Genomic DNA, 18,096 nt, shown 5'->3' with positions numbered 1-18,096 from the left:
GCACATACGCACTACCACATTCAGGGCGTGGCGGGGAAAGTAGGGTACCTCACGCATGCGCACTGTTCCCCTGCGCCTATTAGCCTTTGCGCATGCTCCGCTTTCCGCCCCCTCCCTTTAGGAGCGCGCTTGACGCATGCGTCTGCAYGGGCTCGCGGTTTTGTCCCTTCCCCTCGTCCCCTCTTCCCCCTCCTCTCCTCTCCCCCGCCGGAAGTGGCGTTAGAGCGGAGCACGAGAGCGCGGCGCTCCGCCGGAAGCAGTTCCGGGGGAGACGTTGCGCTGCGGCACCAGCCGGATGCGAAGGGCGGCGAGAGGCAGTGGCGGCGGCCTGGTGAGCGCCGTGGGGGGGCGGAGGGGGTTGTGGAGCCTGCGGGGCGCCATGTGAGTCGGCAGGGTGGARATGGAGCGGCTCCAGGCGAGGAGAGCCTGAAATGGTACCGAGGAGGGAGGATGATGGGACAGACCGAGCCCGGAGAATCCACGGCCCGGTTTGGTGGGGGGAGCCAGGGTCGCTGTGGTCCGCAGAGTTGTCCTGGGGAGCGCAGACTGGCTTAGGCCCACCCGGGAGGGTCCATGGAGCTGTCCGGTGGGAGGTCCATTACCTATTTTTTTTKGGGGGGGAGGGGGGAGAAAGAGCCCATGGCGGTGTATCGGGGAGAGGGATGAAGAAGCCGGAGGGCATTTCCATATGGAGGGGGTAGGAGAAAAGGCCCGTGGGGGTACTCTGAGGGAAATGGCACAGGTGGAACAGCATTGAGACTGGGGAGGTGGGAGGGAAGTGTTAGAGGTGCTGGCACTGAGGAGGGCAATGGAGCAGGCTGAATCGGGAGAGTCATGGTTTTATTTTGTGGGCCTGTGTGTGTGGGGGGGAGGAGGGGCTCAATGACAGTACTGGGGGAGGGGAATGGACTGGGCTGGGAAGGTTTATGGTGACAATGATGAGGGAGAAGGGATGGAGGTTGTACTGGGGGGGGGGRGGGGAGAGCAGTGTGGGATGGGAGAGCTCATATTGATCCTAGGAGAGGATTGGGGCATGCCTGGAGAGGCCACTGTGGCAGAGATGGCAGGCTTCATGCTGATTTAAGCGGGAGAGGCTTGAGGCACGCTGGGAGTGTCTGTGGCACTGTGGAGGTGGRAAAAGGGGGGAAGGGCTGGACTGAGAGGATTCCTGGTAGCTTAGGGGCAAATTTGGGCATGCTAACATGGTTTGTCATGATCCTAGGGGCATGCCTGTGAGGCTCTGTTGTGGTTTGTTGAGTAGGGAAGATTCTGGGTTGGGATACGATGTGGGGTTCCTATATGTTGGGGTGGACCTCCSTTTTGTTAGGCTTCATTGTGCACTGGCCTTGTGTGCTGGGATGAGGGCTTGGGACAGCCCTTCTTGATGGGGAAGGGAATGGGTGAGGACTGATCTAGGGCTCACCTGGGAAGTGTGCCCAAGGGAAGACTGCTACATGGGCTGGTTGCATTGAGGGGTGGCTGGGACACCTTCTGTCACTGATTGCAATCAAGTGCCAGATGCTAGGGATCAGGACAGGCACTTGGCCTGACCATGCAGCAGCTATGGTTGTCTGCATGTGGCTGGCAGGACTGGGATTTAGAGCTATGCTGTATCCCTCCACCACTGTTGGTGCAGAGGAGCTCTAAAAGTTGCAGGTATTGGCTACTGAGAACAGTTCTTCCTCTTGGGCATAAATGACTATGTTAGCAGCTCATCGGCTCTTTCTGTAGCAGGCAGGAGCCCGGTTGCTGAACTTGCACAAGGCAGGCCAGAGTGCTCTCTGGCATGTGCAGAGCCCAAGACACCAAGTCCCTGCCTTTGGCTTCTCTTGGCTTTCTGTGAAATTTCTGCAAAACAGCTGGCTGCAGTGCGCACCACCCCCTTCACTCTTAAGAGTGTGTCTCCCTCGATTAACCTTGCCCCTTCCCCAAGGGTAGTGGTTCCATGTGCTGTGCTCCTGACAATATATCTGTGCTCCAGCCCTCTGCATCCCTCAACCCAGGATGATTGAGCTGGCCATGAGACCAGGCCCTGGTTTCCGAGCATCAACTAGAGACTGTTCACAACAGTTGTGATGGGGAGCAAAGCCTTCCAGATGTGGTATGATGCTGTGTCATTGCCTGCCATGATTCTGAAATGTAATGGTGTTCTTGGGGAGGGGTGGGGGAAGGGGAAGCCTCCTGGATTATCCAAGGCAGCCTTTAACATGGCAGTCATCACGCTGTATAATTGTTGCCATGAAATGATTCRGCTGTCTTGAGGTTGGGGAGTGGGGAGGGAGGAAGAATATTTTTTCTCTCTGTGGCTCCTGGGAGACAGTAGGTAGAAGCTTTTTTCCTGTGACAGTAACTAGCTCTCCATGGTGAGTTTGTGCCCATTTGCTCYTATGCCAGCACCATCACCATCCTTTAACTTCAGTTATTCTTCTTTCCTCTCTGATATTTAGTCTCAATTATATTTATAGATTGCGGTAAGCTCTTTCTCCTCAGCTTCTATTTGGTTACACTAGGCAGACTGAGTTCTTTTTCTATGAGTAAGACAGGTTACCATGATCTGGATCATGACTCTTTCCAGTACTTTACCAGCTTTTACTCTGAAACAGAGAAAATGTGCTTTTTGCTGTCACTTCCCAACTGGTTCTCACTACAGCTTTGCTCAGTATCATCACTGCCTGCACTCTAAATATCTTTCCCACTGCATTTTAGGAGCACGTAAAAATTTGCGGGAGTTCATCCCATTAGTACTGACAATTGCAGTCACGTCTGTTCAACTGATCCACTCAGAACTTCTCTCCCTTGACATTTAGAAGCTTTGCCTCAGCAGACTCATTAGTTTTCCCTGATGTGCATCATCTTGCACTGTGTTCTTTTGTTGCATCTCCTTTCTGTTCCTCCAGCTCTCAAGGTCACCTGGCACTGGCTGTACATTTTGATCTCTTCCCACATTACGAATGATTTCCTTAGCTTGTTCCCAGTTCTGTGCCAAGATCACAAAAGATAGTTACAAGGCTACCCTTCAAAAAGCCCTCCTTTTCATGGTGCTGTTGGATTGAGCATTCTTGCTGCTGCTTGATCCTTTCCCTGCATTTCTGAAGACAATAGTAACTCCAGGATATCAGGCAGGGCTTGGGACAGGCTGGAGGCAGTGACACTGCAGCAGCYTCAGTTGCCTCTGTTTAAAAAACACGAGAGTGACCTCTTGCATAATGTGGATCCTTAGGTTTCCTGCAGTGAGCATGTGTATGTATGGCCAAGAATAGATTTCTCCAAAATCTTTTGGTTTACACCTGACCTGTGGTCAAGAATCCCTCACAGCCCTTGGTAAGTCAGTGTATTGCTCAACTCCTGTCACAGTTAATAATCTGCACTTTGAGTCCTGTCTGTGCTGGCTTTCAGGTGCTGGGTCTAGAGGGGCTTTCAGGTAGTCGTGCTGAGCACTACAGCAAGTAGGAAAAACTCAGACACCTCAGTTATAGTTCACAGTAGCCATCACGTTGGAAGATACTTGTGCCAGCTGATAGAAAACACCAAAATTTGTAATATTCTCTGAATTTAGGGCATTGAGTCAGCCTGGGCTGGCTGGCGTCTGGGTGTTTCTCTCTGCTACCTCTTCTCTGAACGGCAGAAAAGGCAGAAAAAGCAACRTTTAGACTTTCAGGAGCCCTGAGACGCATTTCCAAAAATAAGGTTGGGTATAGGCGCTCCTTGCCACTGTTTTACRTGGTTCTGCTGCCCCATATATCCCAGGGGACTGACTTTACAGCTGCTGAGCTTGCATGAGCCTGCTCTGCATCATCTTGTCATGCACAAGGAAGCTTCTCCCTATTTTCTTTTTAAAACCTGGAAGTTAGAGCACCGTTTGGTTCTGGAGCCTAGAATCTGAGAGATCATGGTTCAGTTCTCTCCACTGCTTTGGGGATTTCTGATCCCCCATCCCAGTATCGCCCTGACAACTCAGCCCTAAAGGAAGCCTGGCTCTGCCATCTTCGTTGCACTACGGAAGCTGAGTCCTCTACACACAGAAAAGAACAAGAGTCGTGGGCTTGAAAGGGAGATTCATATCCATCTCAAAAGGTGAGCATGCCCTGGAATTGAGTAATCCTGAGCCCTTTTCTCTGCTTCCAATGTTATTTGGGCATTATAGACTGAGGAGTGGACTCAGTTAGTGGTGATGGAAGCATCTAGGAAGTGCCTGTCTCAGCAGCTGACAGGCGGATGGGGACTRGTCATCTCAGTTCAGCTAGCTAAGAAACTTCTTCCGGAATTTTTTTCTTCATTAGCTTTCAGTTCTGGCCTTCTAGTTCATTTAAATTGCTGTCGACTTTCTCTTTTTGTTTATATTGTATTTAAGTTATTTTTATCTTCCCTCTTTTTGTCAGCTTCTTAAACTAACATGCGCTTCTTGGTTTTGTCTTTTGGGGCATTCAGTCCTCTTTATTGCTTACGTTTTCCTGAATGGCTCTTTTTCTTGGCAAATATGGGCTGTAATTGTTCATAATTTTGTGTGAGAGATGAGCAAAGCTTTGGATTGGTCATGCTGGCTACTTGGGAATGAAACAAACTACTTATGTTGAAACAGTTTTGTTGTTAATTCCCTTTCCTATATTTGGTGGTCAGGTTGGGGGGGGGACGTGAACAATTAGTAGTATTTCTTGGAACAGCTTCTTCACTCTCAGTTCACCCTCTGCGTTTACTTATGGTTATGTAGTTGGAGGACCAATCCCAACTGTACCTACAAGTGGAGGGTCATACTGGTGCACCAGTCCCTTTTAGGTAGGGGGAAAATTCCTCAGGGAATCCTCCATTTCATCAGGCATCTATAATCCCACAGTCTCTGTCTGCATATAGCAGCTATTGCCCTCTTGGATGTGGTCCAAATTATACAATTCATTGTGGATATCAATGTGTGCTGGTGGCCTTGTACAGATTCAGCAGATGCTTCGTGTCCTGAGTTTACCAGTTCTTGTAGATTTAACTGCAGCAGTAGTTTCCAGAGCTTTGAAACACAGCATTCTGAACACATATTTTTCCTCTCTTTGGGCTGTTGTTCACTGGCAACTATTTCTGCTCTCACAACTGCAGGCACATATAGAGGCCATGCACTCAAACAGAAGTGGCCTGTATGACAGTTTTATGTTTAGTTTTGTAGCAGCTTCATCTGCAGACTGCTGTCAGGTTTTTGTGGAGGGGGGTGCTGTCTCCTTTGTGAGATGGTGAGTCTGGAGTTCAGATGCTCTTAAAGCATCCATGAAGTCAGTCTCTGCTGTTGCTCCTGAAGTCCTCCTTCAGCTGTCTTCTTCCATGACATCTCAAAACATGAAAGGTGAGACCGCGTTATCTGAATTTAGCTGTTCACAAAGGAGCCATCCTCACCTGAGTTAGTTGCTCTTTCTGCATATTGGGAACTAGTAGGATATGATTTCATGTGATTTTTTTCAGGAGTGTATTCTATGAGGAGATGAATCACACGTCAGCACTGTTAGCCTCCTTTGATTATCAATCCAGATTTGCATATGATATTTGAATTTGGACAGCGAACCTATGTCAGGAGATCTGTGAGGCAGATATTTGGGTTTGGTGTTTCTATCAAGCAGGGCAAAAGCTTGCCTACRTGCCTGTTACTGCTGTCCCTGGACTCCCCACAGAGCCTGTGGGCCAGTGACTCTAAGGCCAAAGGCTGAATGACTCATCAGCTGTTTCAGAGGCTGAAGGTCACTTTGCCCCCATACAGGGACACCAGCTCTGTCTGTACAGGCCACATGCCACATACTGGTATCAACAATTGATTTGGACCAGACCACATCCAGGAGAGCAATTGCTGCTACATGCAGACAGAGACTACCAGGTTATACATACACCTAATGAGACAAAGGACCCTCTGAGGAACTTTCCAGATCCTAATCTGGAAGCTGCTGGCAAGCCAGTACGACCCCCCCTTCTGGTTGAGATTTCTGTCCCTTTAGCTGTTGCTCCAACCACATAGCTAAGAGTGAAAATGCRAGTGAACTGTGTGAGTGAATAAATGAATAATTTTTTTTTTACCATTAATGTCAGGTTAATGAGTAAAAGGTGATCATGTCATTTCCATACCACCAGCACCACCCTGCCAAGTTGATCCCTTGTTAGGGGGATGTGTGCTTGCTTGTCTGTAAACTGTCTCCCTGTGCACTGTTGTAGTCCATGTGTTTGCCTTCCTGCCCCATGTTCTACAGTCCTTTCCCCTAGATGGGTCAGTGCTCTCATGCTCTCCCTTCTTTCCTTTCTGATTTTTGCATAGGATCCTGTCTGGTTTGGCAGTCACTGCCCGGAGTCATGGAAGAGCACCTGGGTCCTCCAGCCTGTGAATTCACCTTTCCCCTGAGACGTATCTGTGTTTCAGAAACAGATGGACCTGAAAATGAAGAGCTGAGTGAGGCTTCAGAGAACGATGTAGCCCAGGTGCAGCATAGAGAAAAGATGRGAGGAAGCTCCCCACAGTGGCTGAGGCAATCTCACCATTTGGGACGGTGCTGGAAAGAGAATAGTTCTCAGGACACAGACAGGCTTGACCAAAAGATGGAAGAGGACAAGGAAGCAGCCACATCCCAAGAGTCTGAGGCACCTGGGGAGCTGCAGCCACGCAGGCCATTCCGGAGGAAGCACCGACTGTACTTGAAGCCCAAGACTAGCCAGGCTGCTACGTCCCCAGGCCAGGGACAGGGGGAGAGAACTGAAGAGCCTGGTCCCTCTCGGGGGAAAAGGCTACGGTTCATCTGGGGCCAAGCCAGTGACTTCCGCCGGAAGAAGAGCCTTTCAGAGAATGGACTGGAGGAGGTGCCCCTCATGCCCCAGAGCAGTGAGGAAGAGGAGGAAGAAAAAGGCTCTCGGTCCTGTTCCCCTGAGCCACCTGTTTCTGGGGATGCCCGTCCCAAGCCAGATTTTGTGCAGCTGATTGATGAACATGGCATCTACTCCACAGCCAAGCTAGTGCTGGGTGGCACAGCAGGTGAGCTGGAGGAGGCAGTGGTGCTGCCCTCACATTTAAAGCGGGGAGCAAGCATGGCCGGGAGTGGGGCAGAGTTTGAGATCCGCGAGGTGATTGTGGATGAGAAGCCATTCCAGTGTGGCGTGTGTGAAAAGGCCTTCAAGCGGGCRTGGGAGCTCTTCAGCCACGAGGTGGTGCACAATGAGGAGCGCCCTTTCCGCTGTGACCTCTGCGAGGCCTCCTTCAAGCGCCACTCAGACTTCAAGAGTCACCGCCTGGTGCACACAGAGGAACGGCCCTTCCGCTGTGAACTGTGTGGCAAGCGCTTCAAGCGCTCTTCCAACCTCCAGGAGCATCGCCGCATCCATACCGGCGAACGCCCCTTTCACTGTGCCTGCTGTGACAAAAGCTTCAAAACACCCTACGAGCTGCAGCGCCACACACTCACACACTGCACCGAGAAGCCCTTCAAGTGTGCAGACTGCGGGAAGGACTTCCCCACGTCCAATGCACTGCTTCTGCACCAACGGCAGCACTGTGATGACAAGCCTCATGTCTGTGGTGTCTGCGGCAAAAAGTTCACCTATGGGCACAGCCTCAAGGTGCATGAGCGTGTGCACACAGGTGACCGCCCCTTCGTCTGTCCGCTTTGTGGCAAAGGTTTCAAGCAGTCCAATGCCCTCTCCTCACATGAACGTGTGCACACAGGTGAGCGCCCCTTTGTCTGCAAAACCTGTGGGAAGGCCTTCAAGCAATCATCCTACTTGGTGATCCACGAGCGGGCGCACACTGGGGAGCGCCCCTACAAATGTGAAGCCTGTGGTAAGGCCTTCGCCCGTCCCTCATTGCTGCTGCAGCACCACCGGGTGCACAGCCAGGAGCGGCCCTACAAATGCAGCTTCTGCCACAAGTTCTTCAAAGACTTGGCCTACCTGGCTGTTCATGAGAAGGTGCACACGGGTGAGACCCCCTACAAGTGCAGTGTGTGCGACAAAGGCTTTGCGCATCCTTCCAACCTGCTGCAGCACCAGCGTGTGCACCGTGATGGTTGAAACCTGAAGCTGTGTGCACAACTTGGGTGTTTCAAGGCAAAGGAGCCCACAGGCATAAGCAAGTGTGCTACAAGCATGTGTGCTGCAACATAAGCCCCAGGCATGCACATTGCAGCACATGTTCCCGTATGTGTGCAAACCACATGCAGGGGACCATCAGTTTCCCTAGAGAAGGCTTGTCCAGAGCCCAAAAAGCATGTGGTGCTGCAGCTCTTTTCTTGAGCCACATCCTGGCAGGGCGTCTGTTGCATGGCTTCTCTCTGCCAAACCCTGACCTGTGCTGCTTCCCCTCCTCCCTCACTGAGGGATGATCCCACAAGGCTCTTAACTGAGTCTTTTGATTGGGGTTGGTGCACACTCGTTCTCACAGCCTGGTCTAGCTGCAGGGAGGCAGTAAGCTGGGAGGGGTGTTGCTGGCTGCAGGGCAGTCATTGAGAGCAAGCTGTAGCTCCTTGCCATCCTGGCACACTGCTAATGTCAGGGGCAGGCAAAGGTCTAGCCGTAAGGCCAGAGCAGCCTGTAGAGGCAAGCCGAGCTGATTGAGAACTATAGTGTCGTTGGGAGGTAGGATCAGAACCTCTGAAGAGCGGAGCAGCATTAGTTGGACCGTGGCAAGCCATGTGTCTTTCCCTCTGATGCTAAGGGAGTGCTGTCCAATCTCACACTTTTCTTTGCCCCTGGCATGTAGGTGTTGCAGGAGGTCAGGCTCTAGGGATTCCAGTGAGTATGGTCTGCCTGAGGCCCAGAGGGACTCCATCAGCGTTTCTGTCTTGTGCTCTGGGGCAGCACTGCTGCCTCCTTGAGCACAGAGTACAGACTGAGAGCTCCTGGGGAGCATTCTGCCCCTCAAAGTGAGGGGATGTGCTCTCGGCTGTGGTTAAGCCCCGGCAACAGGAGGACTGGTCCATGTTTGGGGGAAAAGTGCTTGTATTGTGGGTAGAGAATAAGATGCCAGGGAGCAGCACCTCCATTTTCCTCTCAAGTGTTTGGGCTGAGGATTAACATCCCACCATATGTCACACTGCTACTTCTGATCAAGTTAATTACAGCAATGTCCTTGACACTGCTGTGCACGGGCCATGAAGGCTTTTTGCCTATTAGGCAGCCTGGTCCTCTGGGACAGAGAACAAAGGCATGGTTATGTTGGCTGCAAAATGTATGTTCTGATTAAAATTTGGCTTACAGGCATGAGAGAAGGGTTGGGTGTGGAAGTGTAGCCTTGGGAAAGGTGCCAAGTCTTACCAGGGTGGTGCAAGGCCTGAACAGGATTCATGCAGCTAATCTAGTGGTGTCTTTAGCTCCAGTGCAGCTCACTCTCAGCTCGGCTCTCCCAGCCCCTGCCTTGAGGAAAGGGCCTGTCATCTGTGAGAGTGACAGAGCACTGGAACAGGTTGTCCAGAGAGGTTATGGAGTCTCCTCTGGAGATATTCAAAACCCACCTGTCTGATGTTCTGTAGATGACCCTGCTTGAGCAGGGGCATTGGACTAGATGATCTCCAGAGGTCCCTTCCATCCTCAACCAATCTTGACAGTTACTGCCCAACCTGGCTGCTATGCCGTGCCATACCATGCTGTGTGCGGGCCCTGGCACAGCCCAAATGGAAGCTGTGGCTCTTTGTGTGTGGATGCAGGGCTGCAGTATGTCAGCAGGCTACGAGTCCTGTGTACTGTGTTGGTTTGAAGCACTAACCCTCTTTTCTGCTCCAGGGTGCTGCTCAGGCTGGTAGGGAGCAGAAGAGGGGGGCATGCACTGCTGTGGTCTGCTTTGGGAGCCTCGGCAAGAGAAGCCCAGGGTTGTAAGGTGTTCTATAGCTGCTCACGGGACATTCCTGCCTAGATGAGGCAGAAACCTGGCCAAGGTTTGAGTGAGCAGACACAATCAGCTCTGGATTTTTCTCCTTTCTATGTGTTATGTGCCCAGCTCTCTTTCCAGAGGGCTGGAGTAGCCAATGTCAGCATCAGGCCTAGCCACCTGCACTGTTGCTGCTGAAGTCTGGATTTGTTTTCCTGGACTGATAGCTGCTCCTGCTGCCTCCACCTGCTGCTGTTGGGTGGAGGATGACATGTGGACCTTTTCCAGCGAAGGCAAGACCTGGGCCTACCCTTGGGCCCTGCTGGGCACCAGCAGAACCCTGTCCTCATGCACACAAGTGCCCTGTGCCTGAGCCATCCTGGAGGGGCCTGGTGTCGCCCTAACCTTCCTGCACACCAGAGCTGTGGGACTGAAGGTGCTTACCCTTGGACTCTTGGTCCTACTCTGTCTCCCTCTTCTACAGTTCCAGTAGCACTGAGGGTGGAACGGGATGCAATGTCGTGCTCCTCAGTGATCTGCACACTAATTACAGGACAGTTATTTAATGATGTCTTTGCCTTGTCACTACTTTGAACCCAGTGCTGTGTCTGGCTGAATACTTCCTTACTCCTGGGCTGTCAGCATGAAGGGATGCTACTAATTGCTGAGGTGCCATGTGAATGGGCACTACAGTCCAGCCCTGGCCTGTTTGCTTGATCAGCTGAATGGTGCATCATGCTTGTGTGGGAGGTTGGAGCAGCTCCTCCTTGGTGTCTACTTGGGGGCACTTTTCCTTAACCAAGTTCTTTTCCAATGCAGCTTTGCCAGCTAGGAGCTGGTTGGAAGCTCAGCAGGCAACCAGGAATATGCTGAATAGTTGTGGGTGGGCTGGGCAGGCCACACTATTACCTTGCCAGCCTTCAGTCTCGTTGGCTTGCAACCATGGGCTGTTGTTCTTGTGCTACGGTCCCTGCTGCAGTCCGCCATGCCTACTTCCCACACATGTAGTGTCTTTCTGATATGTACAGGAGGCACTGGCATGTGACCAGACCATGAGATGCAGCAGCCATGGGCACAGAGGCTGTAAACACAGTTGGCCTGTTTCATTTTCCAGGTTTTTATCTGGCCCAGTAGCAGGTAAAGCTGTTTGCAGCACGGCCTGGCATATGTCAATTCACAGTCCTTGCTACCAYTGTGCAACTAGTGTCTGATGCATGTTGAACTTGAGCTATCCTGGCAAATATGATAAGGAGAGACTTACCAAATCTTAGGTGTGCAACAGATTTCACTAGTCACAGCCGAGCTGGTATCTTATGCTCATTCAGTGCAGTGATGGAGTGACTCTTTTCTTCCCTGATGCAAGAATTACCAGCAAACTCTGTTTTGGATTTACCCTTGCAGATCTCTTGGGAGGAGGGTTTGTTGTAAAGCTGACCTTTCCCTTGCCCCAGAGACTCCCATGTTTCTCGCATTTCAGCACTTAAGACAGCAGTGGGGCAGTTCTGGCTTCTTCCTAGTGTTGCTACCAGCTGCAGGCTTCCCAGCGAAGTCATGAGTTTGCCCATGTGGTTTGATTTCTCTCAGCATTGTCTCTGAAACACTTTTATGATGGGAGCCTAACCCTGGAATGTGCTTTGTTGCCCAGCTTGTGCTGGGCATATGCACATCTTCATTTTCTATCTTAGATACTGAAGCCTGAGGGCCTCTGGGGAAAGGAAGAGGAGAGACCAACTTCGCCAGGAGAAATGTGAAGGACTGTCCTTTATGGGTGTCACCAGTAGAGTCAGGACTATATCTTCATTACCTGCCCCAGGGTAAACCCATGAGGTGTAGGATCACTGAGTGGTCTGTTCTGTGGTGCATGCTTCTCTGATGGCTAATGAGACATGCTTGGGGCTGTCAGACTAGCTTTTCCTTTGCTGTATCTGGGCCTTCTGAGCCTATGGCTGGTAAAAGTGCTGCAGTTAGTTCAGCCTTCTCAGACTGTGAAGTTTGTGGTTTAAATAATCAGACCTTTATATCGTCGTCTAAGAACATAGCTTATTTGTCTTGTTTACATCCTAGAGTACCTGTTTCATGGAGGATAAAAGGAAATCTGAGACTGCTATAGGATGGAGAGGTGGGTGGACTTTATTCCAGCTGCATGCACCCAGGCATTGCTTTAGAGCAGAGATGCATGTTCCTCTGAAGAGATGCCAACAARTGGCTCACTGGAACAGTATTGGTGCTTTGCCAGTGTAGACTGTGGTTTGCTTACTGTATCCACATCTCTCTGTCCCAGGACTGAGCTTAAATATCAGGGTGTSCCATTGCAGTGCCTTCTGGCACAGGTTCATCACCAGGTCATTTGTGCCCTGTGTGCTTAAGTACATTTCAGGATGCTRTGCACTATGGGCCTGCCTGCAATGTCTCTGCTGAATTGCAGCCTGTATGTGCAGGGTGTCTGTAATCCCTGTGCTGACACCAAAGGTGCCAATGGCATTCCACATTCTGCCCTTTTCCTAAACCTTTAGTTGACTGCAGCCTTCTCAGTCGTCRTTTTTCTCAGTGATTGACGTCGAGGTTGTGGATGCACGCCTTTTTYGCCTTCTGTGAAGCATCACTCTTGGAGAAGACAGGGCACAAAACAGCCCTCAGGAAGTTGTRTGTGGATGAATTATATACCTGCAGCCATGGAAGCACGCTGAATGCAAAGGTTGTTGAATGGTCATAGCTCTGGGCAGGAGCTGACATCAACATGCTGTCCCTCCCATCCCAATTATAGAGATGGCACTTGTGTACTTATCTACTTTGACAGCAGGAGGAGAGACATTCTTCATCGTTTAAGGTTTGATGAGACACTGAAGCAGGTRCTTTGATGACAGCATGAGCCACAGTGCACCTGCGTGATGCGTGCAGATTTTAGCAATGTGAGCCCTTGCCCCCAGCCCTGAAGTTYTGGCACCTTAAGCCATAAACACAGCCCTGAATAGGGGAGTTTCTCTTAAAGGAGAATCTTGATTGGAGGACAGGTGATGACACTGAGGGCTGGTTGCTTAAATAGAGGTTATGGTGTCACTTGTCATTTYAGAAGGTGCAAGTCTCTTGTAGGTCCTGTATCACCTCTACAGATGTCTTGGACACCCAGGGCACCTCCAATGGCACCTGTTGCTGCTGGGTGGGCAGCTGCATCAGGCATGCCACATCAAAGCCCTACAGTCAGTCAATGGAGATTTGGAGTTGAATTCAGCTGCCTAAGACCCTTAGAGATGTTGTGGGGTATTCAGTTGACCTTTAACTGCTCTTTCAGAACAGCACTTTTCAGAAGAGCTGAAGTGAACTCTGATGGTTAGGTGAGTCCTAGCCTTTGATGAGTCAGTAGAGATATAGGCATCCTACCCTTTGGGATCTAGAGGGAGTTGTGAAAGTTTAGCATTGGAGACCAAAAGCAGATTTATGTTTGTACATCTGCTTATTTCAGATTGGGAAGAGGACGACTTCTGGTGCTTCGGGCTCCACGATGGCTGTTACCAGAGATGCCTGACTCTCAGTTAAACCTGTTTTCATGTGCTGGGGCTGTGCACAAAAACTGATGACCTTATGGGCAAAGACTGCTCAACGTTTAGCAGGGAAAGGGAGGTATGCTTCACTGCCCTAGGAATTCCCTTCAGCTTTTGTTCTGCTCAGGGTTCTGCAGACCACTCAGGCCATGGCCCAGGGCGCAGTCTTGTACTGATGCTGCTCAGCTTTGCTGATCCATTTCAAGATGTTTCCTCTAGAGCCTGATGAGCTCCTGGTGTTGCCTTTTGGACATTGGAACTGTCATCTTGAGACAGGCCTGGGCAGTGTTTGTGGAGCGTAGCCTTCAAAATATCTGCAACCATACAGACACACAGACAAGCTAAGACAAAAGGTTAGGACACTCGTCCAGGTGCCAGGCACATTGCAAAGTTTATTTCTGAGCATGACAGAACAGGCACAGTCTGGTCTACATTTTTGCTCCTAATTTCAGGACTTTGCACTCTTAAAAGGGGACATTTGATTTATTTTATGAATTATCTTGCATTAAACACTGTTGATCGATGTAACTCAGTCCCTTGATAGACCTATAAAATAACTGGCATGTTTGGACATCTAGCACCTACAATGTCTGTATAGCTCGTTGGTCTCTGCATACTGTTTCCCATCGTATGGAAAGGCAATGAGCATTTATTTTGCTACATTTGATTTATAACCTGTTGTAAGTAATAAACTGCTAGGTGGGACTAGCATGGATGAGTATTAGAAATTAGAGAAGTTAGCCCCACTGAGGTGGTACCAAAAAAGGGGAAAAAAAAGTTAAACGTGAGGGGAAAAGGAAAACAAAACAGATTTTTACTTTCTGTGAACTCTGTTCTGTCTGTTTCCTGGTTTTGGGGTATCATTCATCACAGGGGAAGCTGGAGGGAAGACTGCATGTTCTGACATAACATACCACTGTACTAATGTTTCCCTGAACTTCTGGCAAGACTGAGAAAGACAGGATGTCTTASTAGTGTTTTCTATCTCTGTATACACACTGTTGTCCTAGATTACCCCACCTCATATAACATCCCACAAACCAAACCTGTTGCTAAGGACTGCACTATCTTTCCTAGTTCAAAACATTTGTATAGAAATATCTGCACCTGAGATAAAGCTCTAGGCACTTCATAGCTGATAGATCACCCTTTGAAAGTGTTTCTATCTATAGTATTTTGGGCATTGACCATAAGTCAAGGTAATTCAYTTCTCAGAAGTGCCTGATTTTGCACATGGTTGCTGAAAGTCAATTTTGTCACACTTCACATAGTGAAGCACTTGCAGAGAGAAATAGCACTTTCGTCATCTGAATGTTCATTTCTCTGCTGTAAGGGGAGGTGAACTGTGGTCAAGGAGAACCTGTTTTTCTGTTGGCCAGAAAGATGKGTTGTGCAGTTTGTATCAGCCTCAGTTACCTGCATTGGTGCTGCAGGGTGTCTGCCATCAGACTTTTGAGTAGTATGGCATCATCTCACAGCTCTGTTTCCTGTGAATGTGGTGCAGTGCCAGGATGAGTCTATGCAAGGGCTGGGGGTGCAGCTTGGCCTACAAAGCTCTGCTGCAACTGAGCTGTTGGCAGTGGCAGGTGGGTTTRGAGTGCCAGCACCTGCAAGCCCTGGTTGTTCTCCCTATATCCCAGCAATCCTCATACCTCCCTCTGATCATCTGTGCCTTCAGATCACAGCCATCAGCACCAACCTSAGAAGGATGTTTGTGAGCCCATCAGACTCCACAGTCTGTGCTGTGAGACTGAAAGCAGGATATCTCTGCACTGGGACAGTTATGGGYGTGGGATACCACTGGAGAACCACAAGCTACCAGAGGGCAACAGCTTGTGTGCAAATGCACTGGTGCCACACCATTGTGGGAGGTTCACAAGGTTGTATTCACAAGGGAGGGTTGTGGGGTGGGACATAGGCAAAAAAATAAACCCATGTGGCCTGTAGCCATCCTGAAGTGCAGTGCCTGATACTCCAGGAACAACAGCTGAGCATTCAAGATGGCACAGTAATTGCTTTGCAACACTGGTGCCTGAGGCTTGTGAGAAAGGGAGCCTGCCTGTATCTGCAGAAGCCAAGGAACTACCTGCCACCTCCCAGGAGAGCAGAGGCCAGGCTACAGCCAAGGCACACAAAAGGCAGCTTATCTTCCCCCACAGCATTTATGTTCATCATGCTTGGAAGTTTGAGGACACTCTCTTCCTTTAATTTGTTAGCAGTTTTTGTTAGTTTTTCTGCTACTTTGTTCAGGCAGTCCTGCTCAGTCTTGCACATGCCAGCATACTCTCAGGCTTCTTTTGAACTCCTGGAGCTGTGCAAAGGGTGCCAGAGTGCATTAAGTAAACATCAGAAGATTGAGATCACCTTAGCCAGCCATTTCAGGGCTTTTAAGTGTAAGTCATTGGTACTGGCTGGTTTATAGATCTCCAGCCCTCACAGCAACTGTTTTACTGTCTGCTGGAGAGCAATTCAACATCTTTCTGCATTAGGGCTCCCTGCTACATAAAACTACCATGTTGCAGGTCTACATGTGCTTGGGGTAAAGGGGGCTCCTTTAGGGAGCCAAGACTTGCACTGAATGCAGAGATGCATGGGAAAAGGGAGGAGTGAGAGGCCTCTGCATTCTCTGAGGAAGGCACCTTGCTGGTGGCCCTGACAACTTGAGGTGAGAGTACCGCATGGAATGCTCTGCACAGGAATCATGCTAGTATCACAGGGCAGCATCTTCCTTCATGAGTTGAGCCATCTCATTGTTGGGGTCCTCGGGGGACTCAGCCTTTGTAGGAAGGTAGATGGCTCCCATGGAATGGAAGGGTGTCGCTGAAGTACCTAGGTTCCTCATGCACCCRTGATCTGCAAAGCACAGGAGACATGGACACACAGCTGATATTATTGGACTGGAGGACACCGAGCCCCTTGAACTTGGATGAGTCAACCCCATTTCTCTGGTGCATCCTCTTGAACCACCTAGGTCCAAAGGTGGCTGGGAGTGTGCTGCTTTAAGGGTTTGGGGACCTTGAACTGCAACATGCTTGGAGATCAGGGGTCTCTTACCTGATGTTTGGGCAGCTGTTCCAATACATCTTCTCTTCAGGTACAGCCACAGCAGGACCCCACATAGAATCATTGTGAGGACAAGCAGCACGATCAGCACGGAGCAGGACTGTGAAGAGTCTGTGGAGAGAGGCCCTTACAGTGTCAGGGCAAAGCTTCCCCCAGAGATCAGGATTCCCTTTTCAAGCAACACCAGTAGCAGGCATGTAAGAAAATCTAACACCAAACAAGGCTTGATCCCTCCACATCAGTGGCTCAGAAGGGATTTCCTTAATTATGCTATGCAATAAGACTTGTATATTTAATATCCAGAAATGACTGATCTCCAGCCACCATGAATCTGATAAATCCCTTTCTGAACCTATTTGCACAGCAATTTCTACAAAGGATCATGAGCACAGTGAAACATCACAGCCCTTAGGTTTGTTTTTTGCTTCATCCCTGATTGTTTCCTTGGATGTCTCTGAGGTCATGGGTTTTGAGAAGCCCTTCACATTCCTTATGCCTGTCACACTCATGCTCTTACAGGCCTCTGTCAGCTGTCCAATGTGTTTTCACTCTTAATGTTTGTGGTTCAAGACTACTATGCTTAGAAGAGACGGTCATATTTCTGATGCATGTCCAGCCTTCAAAGCTTTTCTAACTGCTATAACCTATTTCTGACAGAGTGACTGATGTGAAGAAGAGCACCAGAGTCCTGCAGTGGCAAGGAAATCTGAGTCACAAGGGGAAATGGGAGAGACTGGCTTTTAGATCAGAAAAGCTTTTCTCGTATTCTGAACAGTGATATTTGGACTGTGCCTGGAGAACAAGTCATATCCCCAAGGGAAGGCCATTAAGTGCTGCCCAGGCAAACATTTGTCACAGCAACATCAGTAGAGGTGACCCTGCCCTGGGACAGGTCATGGTGTTCATGAATCTTGGGGCAAAGTTATGCTTTATGCCATGTTTAATGCCAAAGGCAGCTTCACGCATTTTCATGGCAGTTTTCCATGACTGCAGTTTGTTGCTCCTTCCTTCCTGCCAGTGTGATTTCAGGGTCATCCTTTAAATCAGCCAGTTGGTCTGTTATTCTTTGAATTTAGCTCAGTAGAGAGGTAATTTGGGGGTGTTATTCTCTTTGAAGGCTAACTTTTCCTTTCTTGGAATCTCTGTTACTGGTAAAATTCTTCAACTCCTGTGAGTGTCTTTGAAGAGTCTTTATGCTGTATGCCAGCATTTTGTCATTGGAAATAATTCCCAGAATTTTAGGGAATTCTTTCTTTCTCTGTCTTCTCTCTCTTTCCTTTTTTTTTTTTTTTTTTTTTTTTTTTTTTTTNAAGATTAAATGCTACAAAGATTTTTCTGACATTTTTGTTTACTCAAGAATATTAAGGATAAATGTATTGCCATCACACTGCATAGCAGCTCTCACTAGTTACATCTTGAAACAGATCCTACAGCTGCCCAAGACCAAATTCTGCCTGACTCCATGTATCTGCTTCATACTGGGGGTGACTGCAGGACCACAATGGAACCATGACCTGATAAAACTCGCTTTGCCCCAGGAATCCCTCTCCTCCCTTCATTCCCCAAGGGAGCACATCCTCCATTATCTCCACTTTTTCAGCAAAACATCCATGCCAGGGCAAGAAATGGGGCATGATAGGGCTCTGTCTTTCCACTGTATTCTCACTCTGGGGCCCTTTTACCTGC

The 18,096-nt window shown here is 49.5% G+C and overlaps 2 protein-coding genes across 8 annotated transcripts in view; one reads left to right on the top strand and one right to left on the bottom strand.

The window, feature by feature from the left end:
* The first annotated feature begins 271 nt into the window (after nt 1–271).
* LOC146590966 (uncharacterized) lies at nt 272–17,704 on the top strand. Of its 7 annotated transcripts, XM_085313718.1 has the most exons (5): nt 273–331; nt 1,982–2,101; nt 3,221–3,321; nt 3,940–4,074; nt 6,278–17,704. In XM_085313718.1, exon 5 carries the CDS (start codon nt 6,313–6,315, stop codon nt 8,014–8,016), a length of 1,704 nt encoding a protein of 567 aa, XP_085169844.1. In that variant the 5' UTR covers nt 273–331; nt 1,982–2,101; nt 3,221–3,321; nt 3,940–4,074; nt 6,278–6,312; the 3' UTR covers nt 8,017–17,704. The 7 variants fall into 7 exon arrangements, 6 of the variants coding, with proteins under 6 accessions (XP_085169842.1, XP_085169844.1, XP_085169843.1 ...); XM_085313717.1 differs by lacking the exon at nt 3,221–3,321; XR_014896895.1 differs by lacking the exons at nt 1,982–2,101; nt 3,221–3,321; nt 3,940–4,074 and having other exon boundaries at nt 272–331; nt 6,278–11,927; nt 12,322–17,704.
* The window catches only part of LOC146590965 (scavenger receptor cysteine-rich domain-containing protein DMBT1-like), a 23,994-nt gene continuing 21,955 nt past the window's right edge, over nt 16,058–18,096 (bottom strand). Inside the window, 2 exon segments of the mRNA XM_085313691.1 lie at nt 16,058–16,200; nt 16,402–16,521. Of these exon segments, the coding sequence (XP_085169817.1) occupies nt 16,058–16,200; nt 16,402–16,521 (263 nt within the window).

The sequence above is a fragment of the Rhea americana genome, unplaced genomic scaffold, assembly GCF_003343005.1.
Source record: "Rhea americana isolate MKP2758 unplaced genomic scaffold, rheAme1 scaffold_393, whole genome shotgun sequence".
NCBI classification, from domain to species: domain Eukaryota; kingdom Metazoa; phylum Chordata; class Aves; order Rheiformes; family Rheidae; genus Rhea; species Rhea americana.
Note: the sequence above shows the minus strand (reverse complement) of the source record. Positions and strands in the feature narration are given on the sequence as shown.